Here is an 18,837-nt window from a genome sequence, read left to right as displayed (position 1 = left end):
ATTAAAGAAAGATTTCTTATCTCTACCAAACATTTTATATCCACTTAATTTGATAATATTCCTTTAAATATTTAAATTTCTTAAAATTTCTCAAAAATATTAGAAATGAGAAAAGTATTTCATCAGCCTCAATTATTTGGAACTAAAAATAAATAGCATTGGAATAAAATTTAGTTAATAACAAAAAGGGATTTGCTCAAGATACCTCAAATAAAACATACGACAGTGATCGTTGCATAAGTATATTTCAAGATGGCGGATTGTAGGTTAAAGTCACATCAATGAACAGAAACAAATTTATTTAACCTAAAATAAGTTAGACATTCATTAAAATGGGTGTTTAAAAATGTTTGACTAATATTTTATTATATTAAAAATCAAGAAAAGATGGATAATTTATTTTCACTAATTAATGAAAAAAAAAATGTGGAATGGAGAGAAATTAAAGAAAAGCGTTAGTGACAACACACGGTGGAACTTTGTGGCAAGGGGCCCACGCGGGAGGTGACATTTATGGGTGCGGCCATGAATCAAATTGAAGAGTTGTAATTCTTAGAAGAGGTGGAGGTTATTTTGGACATTTAAGGTTTTTGTAGCATTGATTTTTTGACCATGGCCTATATATATTACTGCATCCTCAATTAGATTCTTCATTCCTTCTTTCTTCTTCGGTGCTAACTAAACTCCACTACCCTGCACCAAAGTGCCAAGTCACACAACACTTTTTCTTTCAAATCTAATTTCCACCTACTTCCCAACACAGTGGACAACACCTTCTTCTCTTCTCTTTCGTTCTCTTTCGTTCTCCAACTTGCATTCAACTTACTCAACCCAGCAGATCCAGCAATCCTCAAACACACCCAGATTTTCATAGGTATTCAATTTTTGTTTAACTATGGTTTTTTTTTTTCTTTCTAGGTTCTGTTGCCGGGTCATGTAACTGTAGTACACCCAGATGAGTTCTTATGGTTTTGTTAGCTGGGTCGATAATTTTTGTTGACTTTTCTTCTTCTTTCATGTTTCCTTTGAATCCTATAGCTCCGAAACAACAGCTGATTGTTTTTTTGCTTTGTTTCTTCTTCTTAGTTGTCATTGCGTTTCAGTTTTATTTTCTTCTTACTTTCTAAACTGGCTCCCTTGGTTTTTATTCCAAAACCTTGTCTTTGATGGGGCCACTTTCTGTTCTGGTTCTGCTTTTTAACCCTCGTGGACTAATTCTTGAGTCTTTGACTTCGGTTTTTGTGCAGCTAGTGTAATTTGAAACTTCTTTCTCAGTAACTCTTTTTAACCATTTTTTGTTTTTTCTATTAACTTTTTTTTGTCGAAATTTCTTGCTGTTTGCTTCGTACGAATGAAATTTTTTGATTTGGTTTTTGAGGATTTGTCATGCGAGAGACTGTTAGATTGTTCTATCCAAAGGCTGAGTTGACCTTTTTGACTGTCGCAACAGTATGCACAGAAAAACGAAATATAAAGTCTCTCGGAATTTTCATTCTTATTTCTTTCGTTTTTCACCGTTTATTCGTCAATTTCTAATTTCTTACAATTTGAAGATTTCCCTTGGTTTTGTTGTTTCTGAGAAGATTCAATGTACACATTCGCAGTGAAAAGGAAACATGGATTAGATTTTTGTTTGGCCTTGTCCGACTTTTCTACCCATGAATAATATTGTTTGTCCTTTTCTGCGTTACCACTGTCTGAATTGAGTTTGGCTTTTCGTCCATATCCGATTCAAAGGCTGGAGCAAAATTTACAGAGATTATTGCTAAAAGTGAGAACTTAGAACTCAACACTGACCACTTTTCTGTGTCTTTCTTATAGCGCGAGAATGTTAGAGAAAGTGGAGGAGTTAAATATGGACAAAGTTATAGAAGAATTTGAGTTACTGTCAAAGGACGCGGAAAGGGTTCAGAGGGAAACTCTGAAAAAGATTTTGGAAGATAACGCGTCAGCTGAGTATTTGCAGAGTTTGGGTCTCAATGGAAGAACTGACCCCGAGAGTTTCAAGGCTTGTGTTCCACTCGTTACCCACAAAGAATTGGAACCTTACATATACAGAATTATCGATGGCGATGCTTCTCCTATTCTCACTGGCAAACCCATCACAACCATGTCTTTAAGGTGCATTTTTTTTTTCTTTCTCTCTGCTTTTTTGAATCTTGGTGGTTGAGTTTGAACTGTTACGCTTAAGCGACAAGTTTTTAAATGGAATTCTTGCAGTTCTGGCACTACCCAGGGGAAGCCAAAATATGTACCGTGGAACGATGAATTGTATGAAACCACAATGCAGATATACCAGACCTCTTTTGCCTTTAGAAACAGGTATTTAACCCCAGTTCTCACCCCTTTTTAGTTCAATATTTTACGTTTTCAACTAATTAAATATAATCTTAAACTACATTTAAATTAGTTGTTATAAAAAGTAATAAACCTTAGCCACATATGTCAAGCTGAGAGTAAATGATATTGAAAACAAAACACTTTTATTAGAACATTCTAATTCTCTTTCTGACTATTAATGATTGGACAATAGTGTTCAAATCTTTACACTGTTGGCGATTTTAACTGAATTCCTATTTTTGTTTGTCCAAACTGAATTTTGATATATTCTGTCTTCTCACACAATTGCATTCCTGCAGAGAGTTTCCCATAAAAAATGGGAAGGCTTTGAGCTTTATATACGGAAGCAAGCAGTTCAAAACAAAGGGGGGTCTGGCGGCTAGAACTGCTACAAGCAATGTGTTCAGTAACGCTGGTTATAAGTGTGCAATGAGGGCACTGCAATCCCAATGCTGCAGCCCAGACGAAGTGATATTTGGTCCTGATTTTTTCCAATCATTGTACTGTCATCTGTTGTGTGGTCTTATATTCCGGGACGAGGTTCAATTTGTGTCTTCTACATTTGCTCACAGTATTGTCCATGCTTTTAGAACCTTTGAACAAGTGTGGGAAGAGCTGTGTACTGATATCAGAGAAGGGGTTCTCAGCAGCAGGGTCATCGTGCCTTCCATTCGAATGGCTATGTCTAAACTGATGAAGCCAAACCCGAAATTAGCAACCTTGATCCACAAAAAATGTACGGGGTTGAGCAACTGGTACGGGTTGATACCAGAGCTTTTTCCCAATGCTAAGTATATTTATGGCATCATGACTGGATCAATGGAGCCTTATTTGAAAAAGTTGAGGCACTATGCAGGGGAGCTGCCTCTGTTGACTGCTGACTATGGATCTTCTGAAGGTTGGATTGCAGCAAATGTGAACCCACAATACCCCCCTGAGAATGCCACGTATGCTGTGCTTCCTCACATTGGTTACTTCGAATTCATTCCTCTCTCAGAGCTTGACAACACCAGGGGTCAACCAGATTTCCTTTGTATTGATCCTCAGCCTGTGAGCCTCACTCAAGTCAAGGTTGGTGAAGAGTATGAAGTTGTTATGACCAATCCAGCAGGTACTGAATTCTTGTTTCTTTAATTTTATCTTAGTTCATACAGTTTGAAGAAACATTTTAGTTGTTCCTTCTTCTCGGCTACAAAACAAAGTTAATGTTGCAATACAAAATATATCTTACGTGTCTACCTTTCTGTGGGCGAGCTAATAAGTAACCAATGACATCAACCGACAGATTTTTTTTTTTTAATAATGTTAAATTACTATGATAATTGCGCATGTGGTTCTGCACATCTCACTGTCCCAGTGCTGCATATGTTGGCCTTGTGCACGATGGGGAGGGCTTGGTCCTCACTCCAAATTATTTTTGGTTATGTGCATAGCATAAAACGTAAATATTTCTATTATTTTTATGTGATGGGGACTAAGAAAATGAAGTGGGTGCTTTTTATGCTCGGTGACATGATCTTTCATGGGACCAACTTGGAGAAATTTCTTCCCTATGCTTGTAAAGTTACATTATATATACACCTAATCAGAATAAACTATATGACATGCAGCAATTATATATAATCCTGCAAGTTAGACCCAGTCAATTAGTTTTGACAACAATCATGGAATTAGATTGTATGATTCGACCTTATCTGGATTGTCTCAGTTAATTTTGGCTGCATGCCTCGTCTTATTTTTTAAAGCACAATTAGGAACATGAAAAGGAGTGCTTGTATTTTATTTGGAAACTTGTTCATATAACCTACGCATATATCACACTCATGATTTCGTGAACCTATTCACAAGTTTATATACATGAAGAGTAGCATAGAAGCACTGATATGAACAGCATGAATCTAATCATTTTAACCTGTGGAAAAAATTGCAGGATTATACCGGTATAGATTGGGGGATGTGGTGAAGGTTATGGGATTCCACAACTCAACTCCAGAACTGAAGTTTGTTCGGCGTAGCAGTCTTCTGCTAAACATTAACATTGACAAGAACACCGAGAAGGATTTACAGGTAGCTGTGGAAGCAGCTGCAAAGTTGTTAGCGGAAGAAAAAACGGAAGTTGTCGATTACAGTAGCCACGTTGATTTATCCGAAGAACCGGGACACTACGTCATCTTCTGGGAAATCAGTGGGGAAGCAAGTGAAGAACTCCTCCACGAATGCTGTAACTGTTTGGACAAGTCTTTTGTTGATGCAGGCTACATCAGTTCTCGCAAAGTGAACTGCATCGGTGCCCTCGAACTACGAGTTGTTCGGAGAGGAACATTCCAGAAGATTCTGGATCATTACCTAGGATTAGGAACCGCCGTTAGTCAGTACAAGACACCGAGATGTGTTGGTCCTACAAACGGCGTGGTGCTGCAGATCTTGAGTGAAAACGTTGTGAATAACTATCGCAGTACTGCTTTCTAAAACTTGTGTTAGGAATAACAAATTGCAAACAAAGTTGGCTTAGTTTTACCACATTGTGTAACTTTCTAGATGCCTTGAATTTTGGCCATTCTCAATCCTTATCCTTTTTGTCGTTTCTTCCTCGCTCTCTGCCAACCTCGTTATCTTCCTCGTCATCTCTCCAATATCTGGTCGCTGTCAGACCCAGAAACAGTTACACCTTCTATATTAAATATTATACTCAGAGTCAATAAATATTTGTTTTGTTTCTCTTAAATTTATATATTATGTCATTAATTAATATAAAGGTGTTATGTCATGTCGGTAGTAAGAAGTTTAGAAGCTGATTAGGGCCACCAGTGTCGGCGTGAGGCAGTTTGAATATCATGTAAATATTTTTAAGTAATTTAATATAATTATTTTCAAGTAAACAAATTATTACGTAAAGACTTTTATGTAAAAATGATTTTGTATATACTTAAATTATTAGAAATGGACTTAAACCTAACTCATTGGATGTAGAAATTGGGTAGTTTAATATTGGTCCGACAATGAGTAAAATAGAAATAAAAATGTCTATTTAAAATTCGTTAAAATAAATTCTGATACCATATTAGAAGTGAATTATGCTTAATTTATTCTTACAAAATCAGTCTGTAAGATAAGATTTGTATCTCGATTATATATTATAAATTAGTTTTATATTTAATCGATGTGTTGTTTAAATCTTACTAGAAAACTTGGTTGAAAAGTTGTCCATTAGATATGCGAGTACGAAGTTGCGTAATATATCTTGCCCTAAAGATTGGAGGATAAAAAGTGTGGAGACAACATAAGGTTGGAGAGACATACATGATGTGTGTAGTTTTTGGCGATTCTTTTCTCCATCACAAAAGATAGTGGCGAACAAGTTTGATAATGCTTCTATTCTACCATTCTATGCTCGTAAGGTGGGTTCTTTATCCACAAAAACTCTAAACTTTATAATTCTCAAAATATAAAATACAGTGTGGAGGTGACTCGTACATAGTACACTTTTCGGATGCAAATCACATTTTCAATTTTATTGTCTCATTGTAAAATTCAAATGTGATTCACAGACGTTTCTACTTTATTATTTATTATGTAATCAACATGTTTTTTATATTTTCTCAAATTAAAATTATTTCGTAATACACGTGGCGATGTTTTATTAGTGGGACATGAAACCCAGAAGCGAGAGACACGAGATTTGTGTCTTTGCTTTTCATCTTTTAGATAAGCGTCCTTGTTTTGCATTGTAAAATTAAGGGACTGAAAAATGAAGGAAAAGAAAAATTAACTTGATGATATGATTTTAGTAATTTTAAGGATGGCAATTATTACGTAAATGACTTATTTTATTTTTTTTCACGTGGATTGATACGATATCCAGATGAACAAATACCAATATTCTAAAATTGTTGTTCAATTATTCCATGTACCTTCTGGTTTTTCTTAAGGAAATATAAAATATTGTTGAAGAAAGTTCGACACACACTCGGTAAGATATTGTTCGCTTTGGATCAAACCGTTTGATATTGTCTATTTTGAATCAAGTCTTCACAAATTTATTTTTGATATCACTCTAAAAAAAACTTTTACCAATAAAGATATCTATACATATATAAACTCTTATCTAATTTTTCTTTTATTTGACGTGGGACTTTGTTTGTACTTCAAAAAAATTACTCACCCATCCAGAATTCTAATGATAAATTAAAGACATCATATCTATCCGAACAATATTTTATTTTCACTACGTTGCATCTTATTTCAACTTTCCTATTGAGGAATGAAATGATAGACAAATTCACTGTACTATTGGAATTGTGCATTAAAGTTATTGAAATTAACATCTTTTTAAATTTTGAAGTGTAGATCAGATTGATGAGTTTTGTCAGTTTACAAACAAGATAGAATTTTATTTTTTAAAAAATGGGGAATTTAGCATGTGAAAGTGGAAGCCACAATTTGAATAGTAGGATGAAGTGCATGTAGTCCTTCTCCTCAGTGGACCACTATCTTCTCACTCCTCTTTCTTTCTCTCATTGCTAACTACATTATACTCTCAATTCTCTTATGCTTTTCTATCTTAATTTTATGTGTATCATGCCATCATTCTATTTAGTAAAAATAAATACTAATTATTCGATGGATTATATCAAAGGAATACACCAGAAAGATTCCGAACATAAATAAATTTCTACAAAAAAAGAAGAATACAATATCTCTTTTAATTTAAAAACCTTAATCAAAAACCTCTTCTAGAAATATCTTCCTTCATAGCACTACGTCACCATTGCTGTACCATCATGGCTGCACCTCTTTTATTTATTTACTGTACACGAGGAAGAAGAAGAAAAAAAAAACAAAAAAATTGATTCCAGAAAATTTGTTCCAAAATGTGTTTCAGAAAAAATATTTTAAAATATTATTTCAGAAAATATCATATATATTTTTGAAAAAATTGCACTGAAAATCCTATTTTAGAAATCCTAGTTTGAAAATCCTGAAAAAGCACGTGGAAGTAACATAGCACCTTAGAAATTATAGGAGTGCAGTTAGATATTCCGGGGCTGCAAAAGGATAAAGCCCAATTTAATCTTTTAAAATATTAGGTTTTTGTCAAGAGCCCGTGATAGAGAAAGCCGGAATGTATTTAGGTGAATAAGAAAACTGGTATTTTTTGTTTCTCTTTATAAGGATAAAATTAGAAACTCCAAAAAAAATGAAAGTGGGTGATGTGAGTTTACTAGAAAACAAAAAGTCTTATGACTTCATTTAATGGTTTTTTGTCCTTTGCAAGTTGGTATAGTTAGAAATGCATTATCTTTTTGAGCTTTTAGTCAAAGGAGCAGAAGGAACTCAACTCAATGTATTCGAGTATAGATATTCTAAAATAGAATGTTACTCAATTTATTAAAGAATTCTTGGCTTATATATATCTTTTAAATTACAAGAGTTAAATATTTTTTATTTTCTTTTTGAAAAATTACAAGAGTTCTTCTTTATTGTTGGCTTATAAATTATTATGTATTCTCTGACACCCGGACACTGACGAGGGCAGGGAGTGATCGCTGGTGCAAGAAGCATAGTGCAGGGGGCACGGACAAGGAGCGGCTCCTGGCAAGCTTCGAGTGGAAGGGGCACATGGACGAATCGAACATATACCGAAATGAGAGGGATCTGGAGATTGTATAAGTAAAGGACTATACAGTTGAAGGATAGCTTAAAGGAATTTATTTGACTACTCATATCAACAAATGCATTTGCTTTTTGGTAGTCTAACTTATAAGAACTCCATGGTTAAGTTAAGTTGCCGGAGCGTTACATTTTCTATATCATATAATTTATATAATTTTAGATATTGTTCGTATCTTTCTTTTATTGAGTACCAAAAAATTATATTATATAAGTAGAATTTCCAACGGAATCATACAAACTATTACTGAATGTGGGTTGAAACTTTCCAAAATATATGTTTATTCAATAACCCTTTTAGAATTTCATTTCATCACTCTAATGAATGACATTTTTGTGTACTTTTACCTAATTTTTCAACAGTTTTTATTTGTAAAATAATCATTAAGGAAATGCAAATTTTATAAATAAACATTTATACTATTTTATTGTTATAAAGTAATCAATGTAATTTAAGACCATTTAAATTTTATGAGAACTTTAAGTTATTAAACACATATGACTTTTTCAATAATGAATTTTGTATTATGTGTCTTTTTTTTTCTTATCAAAACTTTACTTATTTGAATAAATTAACATTCAAATTTCTTGACTAAGTTTTAATTTAAATTTAAAATAACCAGTCACATATTTTAATAAAACTAGTTTATCGTTAGAGTTAATAATACTCCTTATTAATTTATCCGTAACAAAAACAATTGTCTTTCCCACTTGGTTATTAGTTATATATATATATATATATATATATATATATATATATATATATACTTTGAAAAATCAGAGTGACAGCACATGTTGACCTCTGGAAATATTGAAGTGTGATTGGCTCCTGTATTAACATTTGGTCATCTTCCATATTTTGCCACTTCTTAAGGCTTTTGAATCTTTCTCCAATGAATAAAGTAATAAGAATTAAAAAAATAGTTCTACCTCAAAATTACTTATATTATCATAGTTGAAAAAGCTTAACCAACCAACGTATCTATCTAAATAACAAACTTTTACAGATTTCGTCTTACAAACTAATTTTATAACATTAAATTAATTTTATAACATTAAATTAGATTTAAAATACACTTCTTAATAAGAAGAAAAATATCTATAATTCTTTTATTTTTTATATTAAAAAAATAAAATTATGAAACTTGATCTTCTTCTTTTTTTGCAAATTAACTTATGTTAAAATTTATTTACTTTTTTCTTTTAAAATACAAAGAAACCTATATCTTAATACAAAGCATATATGTGATTAAAGTATTTTAGTTAATCAATTAAGCCGTTGACTTTCTTTCATGAAACATAGTAAAAGAAATAATCAAACAAGCTTTATTTTAGAGCAACACATAATTTATGTTTGGTAGGTTTGTCACTATGCCATGATATGTACTAAGAATAATTCAGCTAATTTTGTTGGCGACTTTTGTATTATGCAGTGCATTAAACACATGGACAAAGTAATTCTTTTGTATATAATATTAATTATGCATATAAATTAACTTCACTACCAAAACCAGCTTCTAACTTCCATCTAATCAGATCCAAAATTTACTTACTTAACCAACAAAATCCAGACCGTCATTGTTTTATTAGTTCTAAGTTAAACATCAAAACAACCCAATTTTAATTTTAATGTGATGTAATCTTTTAACTTTAAAATTAATCAATTCTTTCTCAAGTTTAAAATATTTTGTTAGTTTTTATAATTTAAAAATGTTATTTAATTTTGTTTGTCTAGGGTACCATTAACATTTTTTTATTTATATTTAAAAATCCTTTTATTACAATTATTTTGTATTTCCTCTTAGTTTTTTTACCGAAAGAAATAAATTTATGACAAGTTTAAATTTATTCATAAATTTTATTGATGAATTGTAGAATTTAAATTATTAATAAATATTCTTGTTAATAAAATTTGTTGATAAATTATATTTTGTATTTTTGATAGATATTTTTGTTAATAATATATCGGATAGTAAATTTTATTGATAATTTGTAATTTCATATTATGAATAATTTTTTTTACCAATTAGTCTATTGATAAACTTTTTATAATGAAAATTTTCTATTATTAAGGAGAGAAAAAGTGAGAAGAATAAAGGAGAAAACAATATACTGAGAAGGATAAGGAAGATGAGAAATAAGAAGAAAAAAGACGAAAGAGGTGAAGACAAAGAGAGAAAAAAAATGAAAGATGAAAAAAATAAAAATCATAATATTTATTAACAAATTATACTAACGAATTTATGATAGTTATTATACATAATTATTAACGAATTTTATTATTTATAAATGAAATTTATCAAGAGATTTTTAACTCTTAATAATCTTAAATTATCAATGTATTGTGTTTGTCAATGATACGAAATAGTGTTATTTATTTCAATTATGTATATAATTATATATAATCGAATTTTGTGTGTAAAACTTAGTGAATTAGAAATACCAATTCAAAATGTAAAATTTTTATTTATAATGTTGATATAGGATCCGATCTTGTTTTTTATTATTATTTCTTGAAGTGGCTCCATCAATCTTCAGTACCAAAAATATAATTTTCATGCGATATTTTGCATGTATTGAGAATACATCCACTGGCATCTTTCCAAAAAAGCTCACTGCTACTTCTTTTATCTTTGTTCTTTAATACTTGTATTTTTCCACCCAGTTGCAAACTTCTGACTGTAACACACACAATGAGTTTTTGTTTGACAATTTATGATCGGTCTATTTCAAATATATTTTTAAATATAAATTCAAACAAGCCAATAAAGTAATGATATATTCTATTATTAAAAAATTATTAAATAAATTATTAAAATATCAAAATTCATGTTATTCTCGACTTTAAATTAAGTTTTTATATTTATATAAATTTGTATCCATTTCTTATTATTTATCTATGATATTTTGTTTGTAATTTAACAAATATTTCTACTTAAAATAATAAATAAAATATGTAAAAGTATTAAAAATCAATAAAAATGATTTATAATAAGTATGTAGGGTTCTAAATTTTAGAATAGTAAGTGGAAGCTCGGTGTGCAAATTCCCATAGTAAAAGTAAAAGAGTGGTCAGTGATAAAGAAAGGAAATGTTGTTGTGGTGTCAGTCAGTTGTATGTGAGTAGGTAAATGCTTCTCAATTGTGAATATTTTTACACATAACTTTGCTTTTCAGTTTCTCTTTATTAAGCATTGGGAATATTTTTGTTTAGCATAAATTATAAATTTGTTAAATGTGAAAAGAGATGCAAAGTTTGTAACTTGATGATGAAATATATTAGAGAGTTACTTATCAATGGTTGAGAGTGAGCAGAACTTTGAAGAGCATGACAATGAGACAACAATGGCAGCAATGATGGATGACTCCAACATCTTTATGTGATGTGGTGGACCAAACTGGGATGTTGACATCATAGTTATACCTCTCGATTTAGTTTTTTGAAACATACAAAACAAAAGAAAAAGATAAAATTTGCATGCTACCATTTTTTTGTTTCAGTTTTTTCGTGAAAGCTATACACAAACATGGAAACACTTTTTGTGTTAATCCATTTTATAATACCCGTGAATTTGCATTCCTAGCAATTGCTGATCATCATACCTAAATAAAATAATATAACATTATTCCTAAACGTTACTTCCAAACAAAATAATAAATAAACTTATCTAAAACAAGTAATTTACTCACAAGGATACTATAAATAATGTTAATCATTGATGGAAAAAATAGTTAGGAATATCACGTGTGCATACATAACAATTCGTGAACTTTGTGGAATATTGGACCAGTTTGGTTTAGATTGATTAAAATGTAATTAAACTTTGCCATTACTAAGAAATAGTTTCATTGGTATGAAGTGTGTGAAAAAGGGTACAAATCAAAACACATTCATAGTGGTAACCCTAGATGCAATTTCTCTCTCAGACAGTTTGTCAAATAGCTTTTGAGCAAAGACTGCTGTAAGAAAAGCACGTGTTAATCGTCAAATTACAGCCATATAAGGCATTTTGTCAAACAATTCTTAAGCATCTCTAATGGTTAGTGAGTCCAAGATGTTGGCATTGGTCAACAACAACTTCAACAATTTGAAATGATGCATTCTTGTATTATTGACACATTGAATAAGGAAACATGTGTGTTTAACATTTATCTAAATTTTGAGAGATTGTTACAAGAAAGTTTGAATATTTTGGATCTTAGGAAATGGTAATTGAAAGAAAAAAAGTAAATTTGCATTAAAATTTTGTAAGAATCCAATGGATGAAAAAAAAAAAAAAAAACCTCTACTGAGAAGTGATTGGTGCATCAGTGGGAATCAGAGCAGAGAGAGCAGAGAAGAAGAGAAGAGCGTCATAAACTTTTACCTCACACTTCGATTCTAACCCACCAAGTTGCGGTTTTAGATTTTAGTTTCTGTCTCAAACTGCTGCTACTTCTACTATTCTCGCTTCCCTATGCACAAATTAGGTAACTCAGCAAAGGGGATTCCTCCTACGACGTCGTTTCATGCCTACTCGTTTCGGTTTTTGGACACAATTATTTGGTCGTTTCTCCTCGTTGGCATAGAACCAGTACACTACAACCTTGGAAAATGATCCCGTGTTTTTCTCGTACACTCTTTTAATTTTAATCCCTCACTCTTTCTCTTTGAAGCCCAAACACACAAATTAAATCAGGATGTTTCAGTAATTTTCCATGATAATTCCAGCTTTCAGAGTTTAACCTCCCCAGATTCTTAGATTCCCAGAGGAAATTTTGTCCGCGCTGTGATTCTTAATTAATTACCCCTTCTTCCTTTTTTCCTTGTCTTTGGTGCTTGGATTCTTAGAAAAATACTCTGAAAACCCAAAAGAAGATGCAGCTGCAGCTGCAGCGCCAAAAGAAAAAGCGAGAAAAAGAGTTTCTCTTTCTCTTTTGAGTCTTCTCTCTCTCTCTCTCTCTCTCTCTCTCTCTCTCACACACACACACACACACACACACACACAACACACACACTCTGAGCCTATTGCTTTCACTTTGTGAAAGAAAGCGTTGTTTGTTTAACGACATCACCACCTTCGACCCTTCCCTTTCTAACGTTGTTGTTTCCAAGAAGCCAAGCATTCGCTTTAGGGAGAAACAAACACCCTCTTTTATACGCTTTCTTCTCATTTCATTTCTCATGTGCTTCAACGTTTATTCTTATCGGCTGCTGTTGATACTGTTTGCCTAGTCCCTTTTCCTTCAACGTTTCTTCATGTCGGACTCCGCCAAGGTGCGATTGGTCCGTTGCCCAAAGTGTCAAAACCTTCTTCCCGAACTCGCCGATTACTCTGTTTATCAATGTGGTGGTTGTGGTGCGGTTCTTCGAGGTAGCTTTTCCCCCCTCTCTTGTGTTGTCACATTGGTTTTGTTTTCACTTTTTGATTTTGACTTGTTTCCGAATTTCTTTAATAAAATTAAGACCTTTCTCATTAGACAAAATTGTGGTTGAAATTTGCAGTTTCATATTTTACTTCATTGCTAGTAAACGATCTCGTACTTTCAATCAGTTTTTGTTTGCGTCTTACTTGCGGCAGAGTATCATATCATGATCCTATATTTTGCAGTGGGAAAGAAATTGGAAACGGGTTAGGCTTTCTAGTTTCTAATTTTAGTTGCGTTTGATTTTAATTTGCAGCGAAACATAAGGGTTATGTGAGTGGTAGCTTGTCGGATGACGGGAAGGTTGAAGTTGGAGGAGATTCTGGTAAATCGGAAAGTTCATTGGAGAAGGGCTTAGTGGATCGCAGTGATGCTTCGGACATTGATGCTAAGTCCAGTAATGGTCCCTCAAGGGACGAAATTCAAAGGGAAGTGGATAAAGTAGATAACATGGAGGAGAAATTTCTGAATCAACCAGAGGGTATTATTGAGAAAGGGGTATTTGATGATGGTGTTGATGTCAATGGTAGCAAAGATGAAGCGGGTAAATCAATAGGAAGAGAACAGGATGAACCACACAAGTCTCGAATTAGTCGTGAGAATGGGTCTAAATTCTCTGGGAGAATTTTTAATATGCAGAATGGAGAGAGAGGTGAGATGGAGGGGTTTTGGAGAAAGCCACGAACTGAGATGGAAAGTGTGAGATTTTCCACCTCGAAGTATCCTGATGAAGGACCTTCGAATGGCTTTTCTAGTAATTATATGGGATCGTGGAGGAATCGCAACGAAGCAGATGGTGCAGACATGGTTCAGCACCTTGAGCAGGATCGAGCTGAGCTTCTAAGGAAGCTAGATGAGTTGAAGGTCCACCTTAGTAAGTCTTCTGAATTGGTAAACAACCAAAAGGAAAAGATTATTCCTGATGAAAGGACGATTCCTCCGGATCCTCATCCCTACGGTGGCTCCGATCCTTGGTTTTCAGATGGATCATCTGGGTTGAATAGAACTTCAAGGCAATTTTATGGCACTGATAAGCACGTGGCAGGCTCCACTCATTTCAGTTATCATCATCATGATTCGTATCCTTATGCCAGGGGTCATGACATGGCTATGCCCAACATCCCTCCTTCAATGCATAATCCAAATCGATATGGGGATCCTTTTGCATCCCAAATGCTGAGGGGAGGTCAACACCAGTTCCCAAAACAACCATTGCATCCCTACTATACAGGACGGTATGTTGATACTAATCCAGATTCATATGAACTATACTCACATAATAATTCAATGCTTCATCCACCTTCTTGCTCATGTTTCCATTGTTATGATAACAAACGAAGAGGTTCCGTGCCAGCACCACCCACTTCATTCATTAACAGCAGATTCCCTGATATTCCAAATGATCCTATGTTATATCATCATGACCTCCCAGGGGCATTTGGTCCCCAAGTTCATAATTCTAGAACAGCCATTCCTCCTGGGACTTATCGTGAGAGCCAATTACATGCAAGATGGGGTAATGATTTCAACTCTGAGATGGGTAGTTTTGTTCGAACTCGTCCTCGCAAAGTAATGTTAGCTACTAGTAGCCAGCGTTGCTATCCTTTAGCTGGCGGTTCACCCTTCATCTCATGTCATAATTGCTCTGAGTTGCTGTTACTGCCTAAAAAAGCATTGGTTCTGGTGAAAAATCGTCGGCAGAAAGTGCAATGTGGGGCTTGTTCCTCAGAAATAAGCTTTTCTGTCATCAACAACAAGTTGATTATTTCTCCTAATTTAGAAACAAAGGGAGTTCCCTCTAGAGGTGATAACAGCTCTAATGAGGTTGGGAGTAGCCGTATGTCACATTCCCGAGTTCATGCCAACAGGACTGGTGCTAACTTTTCATCCGATGATTATTCTGGTTATGATTTTCATTCTGTAGACAGGGAACCTCTCTCTATGGGTGCTTTGAACTCTAACAAGTCCCTGGAGATGCCAAGTTTCCGTTCTTCATCTCTCAGTACCTCTGAAGATGAAAATAGTCCGGAAGCAATGATTGATCCAAGGGACGCCACCAAGTCCATTCATCGGCCAACTACAGATTCTCTATCTCCTCCTGCTGGTTCGCCTCTACAAGAGTATTTTGATTACTCCAATAATAACCATGCAGTAAATCGGTTTGGAAAAGGAAACCAAAGCAGTCGGTCAGAGCAAGAGAAGACAAAAGTGGACAAGATGTCATCACGTCAAAATTCATTGAAAGAGGCTGCACTTGCAACCGAGATGGATGTCCATGATTATTCAAACACAGGTGTTTCCCAGGATTCCGGATATGCTAGCCGAGAACATGATCATCCAAAATCCAACAAAGGGGGTGAATCGTTTTTTGCAAACATTATCAAAAAAAGCTTCCGAGACTTCTCGCGGTCTAATCATACAGATGATCGTAGTAAAATCAGCGTTACTGTAAACGGGCAGCCATTATCTGATCGTGTTGTCAAGAAGGCTGAAAAGCTAGCAGGAACAATCCAGCCTGGAAATTATTGGTTAGTATGCCTTACGATCAGTTGTAACCTTCCATACTATTTATACCTGATGCTCTTTTAGATTGATTTATATCTGAGAGCTCCAATCAATTCCTGATGTAGCTAGTGGATTCGGTTAAATTGCAATTGGCTGCTGTAAATGTCCATTGACCAAATAAAACTGAGTTTCATGCCTACATTCCCTTTACAGAATTGCATTTGTAGTTGTGCTATCTTGCGATTTTGAACTAATTATAAATTTTCTGCTGATTGCTTGTGGTGCACTAATAGATTTTCTCATGTACAGGTATGATTTTCGGGCTGGATTTTGGGGTGTCTTGGGAGGGCCTTGTCTTGGAATAATTCCTGTAAGTTTTACCATTCTATCACAACCTGTTTGTTGTATGCTTATAGACATGAACTAATCATACTAACTAAATGAAGTGAATGCTCCTGCAGCCATTTATAGACGAGTTCAATCATCCCTTGCCAAAACAATGTTCTGGTGGGGGTACTGGTGTTTTTGTAAACGGTAGGGAACTTCACCCGAAAGACTTGGATTTGCTAGCAGGGAGAGGACTTCCCACAGATAGAGATAGATCATATATCATTGAAATTTCTGGGAGAGTCCTGGATGAAGACACAGGAGAAGAGCTGGACAGCCTTGGCAAACTTGCACCAACGTAAGTGCTATTCTGTTCCTAATATTTAATACCAGTCTTCTGTTTTTGTTTAAACTCACTCTTCTTTTTCCTACCTTATACGCAGAGATGATATGTTTTTACTGATTTGCTAAAACACCATTTTCATCATTTTCACTAGCAACTCAAATGTTCACAGTTGCCTGTGATCTTGAGCCCTAGATTGGAAACAGGTTTCCCAAGATACACATTTTGACTTGGCAATTATTGCAAGATGGTTTTTAGGTTAGAAATAGAACAATCAGAATCTTGCCAATCATTATAGGTTTACCAAGGGTGAGAGGCATGGTTTTACAGCAGGCGCAGCTGATAGTTGGTGAATCATATTGTAGTTCTGTGAAAGGGATATAATATACTTTTTTTTTTCTGTGTTTTCGTTGTTCACTATTTTATTTATCAAATTTTTTTTTTGGTCAAAATGAAGATAATAAGACAGCTGAAGAGTTGGGTATTTTCTGGTACTAGTGATCTTAGGGTACACTTCTGATGTTTTGTCATTTTTTTTTCTCATCGAAGAGGGGTGTAGCGGGTTGCACCCAATTCTCTGACAGTAATATTCCTTTCTTTTTTGGATTGGGTTGAAATTAGACTAAACTCAACTCGGGCCACTTACACCTCAATTAAGCATACATGACCATGTACTAAATTTATACCAATCAAATGTTAGCATGACATAGAATAATTAGAAACAACATCCGAAATGTAAAATATCAAGTCAAAGGATTAAAAGATGCTGAATTTAAAGCCTGATGGCTTCTGTAGAAACGTACAAATTCACGTGGACAACAGGCAAGCAAATCTGCGGATGCTTCACTTCTCAATTTTATGCCCCAAATTGATTATTCTTTCTTTCTCCGTACATTGTCCGAACTTAAGTCCACATGATTGTATTTACTTCACTTCCCACTATAATTCCAGCATTTGACTTTTTATACATTTGTTCATATTGCATTAAATTTTATTTATCATGAAGGACATTCATTTTGCTTGGGCTAATTTTCAACCCGTGCTTTTATGACAATGTAACAGAGTGGAGAAAGTGAAGCATGGATTTGGCATGAAAGCACCTAGGGCTGCTACATAATCAAAACATAGAAAGAAATATTTTACCGCAGGTTGGAAAAGGTGAATCTTTTTTCATTTGATTCGGAAAACATTATTTGGAACGTGCTAATGGAACAAGCTGGAGATATTTGCAAGATTAATGAAAATTTTCCATTGTAAGACAAGTTCAAGGGGTTTTGTCCATGACATGAATTTATATTACATATATAATTGTAATTTTTTTTAAAATGCTTATAGGTAACAAAAAAAAAAAAAAAACTGCATTAGAAGTTCTACGCTTGATATCAGGCAGTCTTAGGAAAAGTAAAAGTAATTGTGCGGAAAGTCATGTAGTGTAGAATTTGATGTGTAAAAAATTGTAATTTATTCCTTGGTCAGCTTGTAGTTATGCGTTTCTAATTGAATCATGGAAATGGTTGGTTTTTTATGATCTGGGGAGCAAGATTAGTGTGCATTTGTTCTATCTTGTGTGCACGCATTTTGATTAGATGTAACTAAAATCTTATTATTAAGAATGGAAAAAAAACTAAACAAGAATTATTGACTTAGTATCACAATGTTTTTCCTAATCCAAGTAAAAGTCATATTCTGCCTGTGCATATCTCCATTTTGATCTGTAATATTGTATGTGATTATAATATTTGGCCATGACTCTTTCTTCATTACTTGGTCATTAAGGTAAGTACAGTTAATATTACTTGACGTAGGTGGAAACGTCACACTGCAGACTCGGTAATAGTTTAAATTTGTACAATTTCTTTTAGTTAATTAACATGAAGCGGACCCACACGCTTTCTGACATTTTACTCCAACCATTTGTAGTTGTTTTTGAGTTTCATTTGGGTGACTCTGTTATATAGTGAAATCGAAAAAAAATTCAGCTTACGAGTTGAATACCAAGTGTTTGTTGGTATGTTTTTAGCAAAAGTAGGGTTGAATGGTGATGAGTTTCTGTCGGAGAAAAAACTCACCCAAACCCTACACACATTACAGACAGAAACGAGGTAGAAACATATTAAAGACTGAAAGCAAATTTTTATTGTTGCATTTATGTAGATGCATGTCACAGAGATAATATAGTCAACTAATCATAACTGCACAAATTGTCGCAGTAAATACTATCCGTTGCACTTTATTAAATTCAGATA

The 18,837-nt window shown here is 33.7% G+C and overlaps 2 protein-coding genes across 3 annotated transcripts; both read left to right on the top strand.

Annotated features, from left to right (window-relative positions):
• Nucleotides 1-649: 649 nt before the first annotated feature.
• On the top strand, nt 650-5,065 carry LOC106754140 (jasmonic acid-amido synthetase JAR1). The gene is made up of 5 exons (XM_014636119.2): nt 650-874; nt 1,822-2,121; nt 2,221-2,322; nt 2,640-3,451; nt 4,271-5,065. Exons 2-5 carry the CDS (start codon nt 1,829-1,831, stop codon nt 4,807-4,809), a joined length of 1,746 nt encoding a protein of 581 aa, XP_014491605.1. The 5' UTR covers nt 650-874; nt 1,822-1,828; the 3' UTR covers nt 4,810-5,065.
• Nucleotides 5,066-12,432: 7,367 nt separating this feature from the next.
• Nucleotides 12,433-18,116, top strand: LOC106754142 (protein ENHANCED DISEASE RESISTANCE 4). 2 transcript variants are annotated; one of them, XM_022777792.1, is made up of 5 exons: nt 12,433-13,364; nt 13,673-15,944; nt 16,231-16,291; nt 16,383-16,606; nt 16,692-17,618. In XM_022777792.1, exons 1-5 carry the CDS (start codon nt 13,250-13,252, stop codon nt 16,717-16,719), a joined length of 2,700 nt encoding a protein of 899 aa, XP_022633513.1. In that variant the 5' UTR covers nt 12,433-13,249; the 3' UTR covers nt 16,720-17,618. The 2 variants fall into 2 exon arrangements, with proteins under 2 accessions (XP_022633513.1, XP_014491608.1); XM_014636122.2 differs by lacking the exon at nt 16,692-17,618 and adding an exon at nt 17,654-18,116 and having other exon boundaries at nt 12,437-13,364.
• Nucleotides 18,117-18,837: the final 721 nt, after the last annotated feature.

This window comes from Vigna radiata, unplaced genomic scaffold (genome assembly GCF_000741045.1).
Source record: "Vigna radiata var. radiata cultivar VC1973A unplaced genomic scaffold, Vradiata_ver6 scaffold_83, whole genome shotgun sequence".
In the NCBI taxonomy this organism is placed as follows: Eukaryota; Viridiplantae; Streptophyta; class Magnoliopsida; order Fabales; family Fabaceae; genus Vigna; species Vigna radiata.
The sequence above is the reverse complement of the archived record's forward strand: the minus strand, read 5'-3'. Positions and strand labels throughout refer to the sequence as shown.

Excerpts from the sequence above, each read along its gene's own strand:
- LOC106754140 (XM_014636119.2), top strand. The coding sequence starts at position 1,829 with ATGTTAGAGAAAGTGGAGGAGTTAAATATGGACAAAGTTATAGAAGAA. Across the intron at positions 2,122-2,220 it reads ATCACAACCATGTCTTTAAG|TTCTGGCACTACCCAGGGGA; the intron begins GTGCATTTTTTT and ends GAATTCTTGCAG. Across the intron at positions 2,323-2,639 it reads TCTTTTGCCTTTAGAAACAG|AGAGTTTCCCATAAAAAATG; the intron begins GTATTTAACCCC and ends GCATTCCTGCAG.
- LOC106754142 (XM_014636122.2), top strand. The coding sequence starts at position 13,250 with ATGTCGGACTCCGCCAAGGTGCGATTGGTCCGTTGCCCAAAGTGTCAA. Across the intron at positions 13,365-13,672 it reads TTGTGGTGCGGTTCTTCGAG|CGAAACATAAGGGTTATGTG; the intron begins GTAGCTTTTCCC and ends TTTAATTTGCAG. Across the intron at positions 15,945-16,230 it reads ATCCAGCCTGGAAATTATTG|GTATGATTTTCGGGCTGGAT; the intron begins GTTAGTATGCCT and ends TCTCATGTACAG.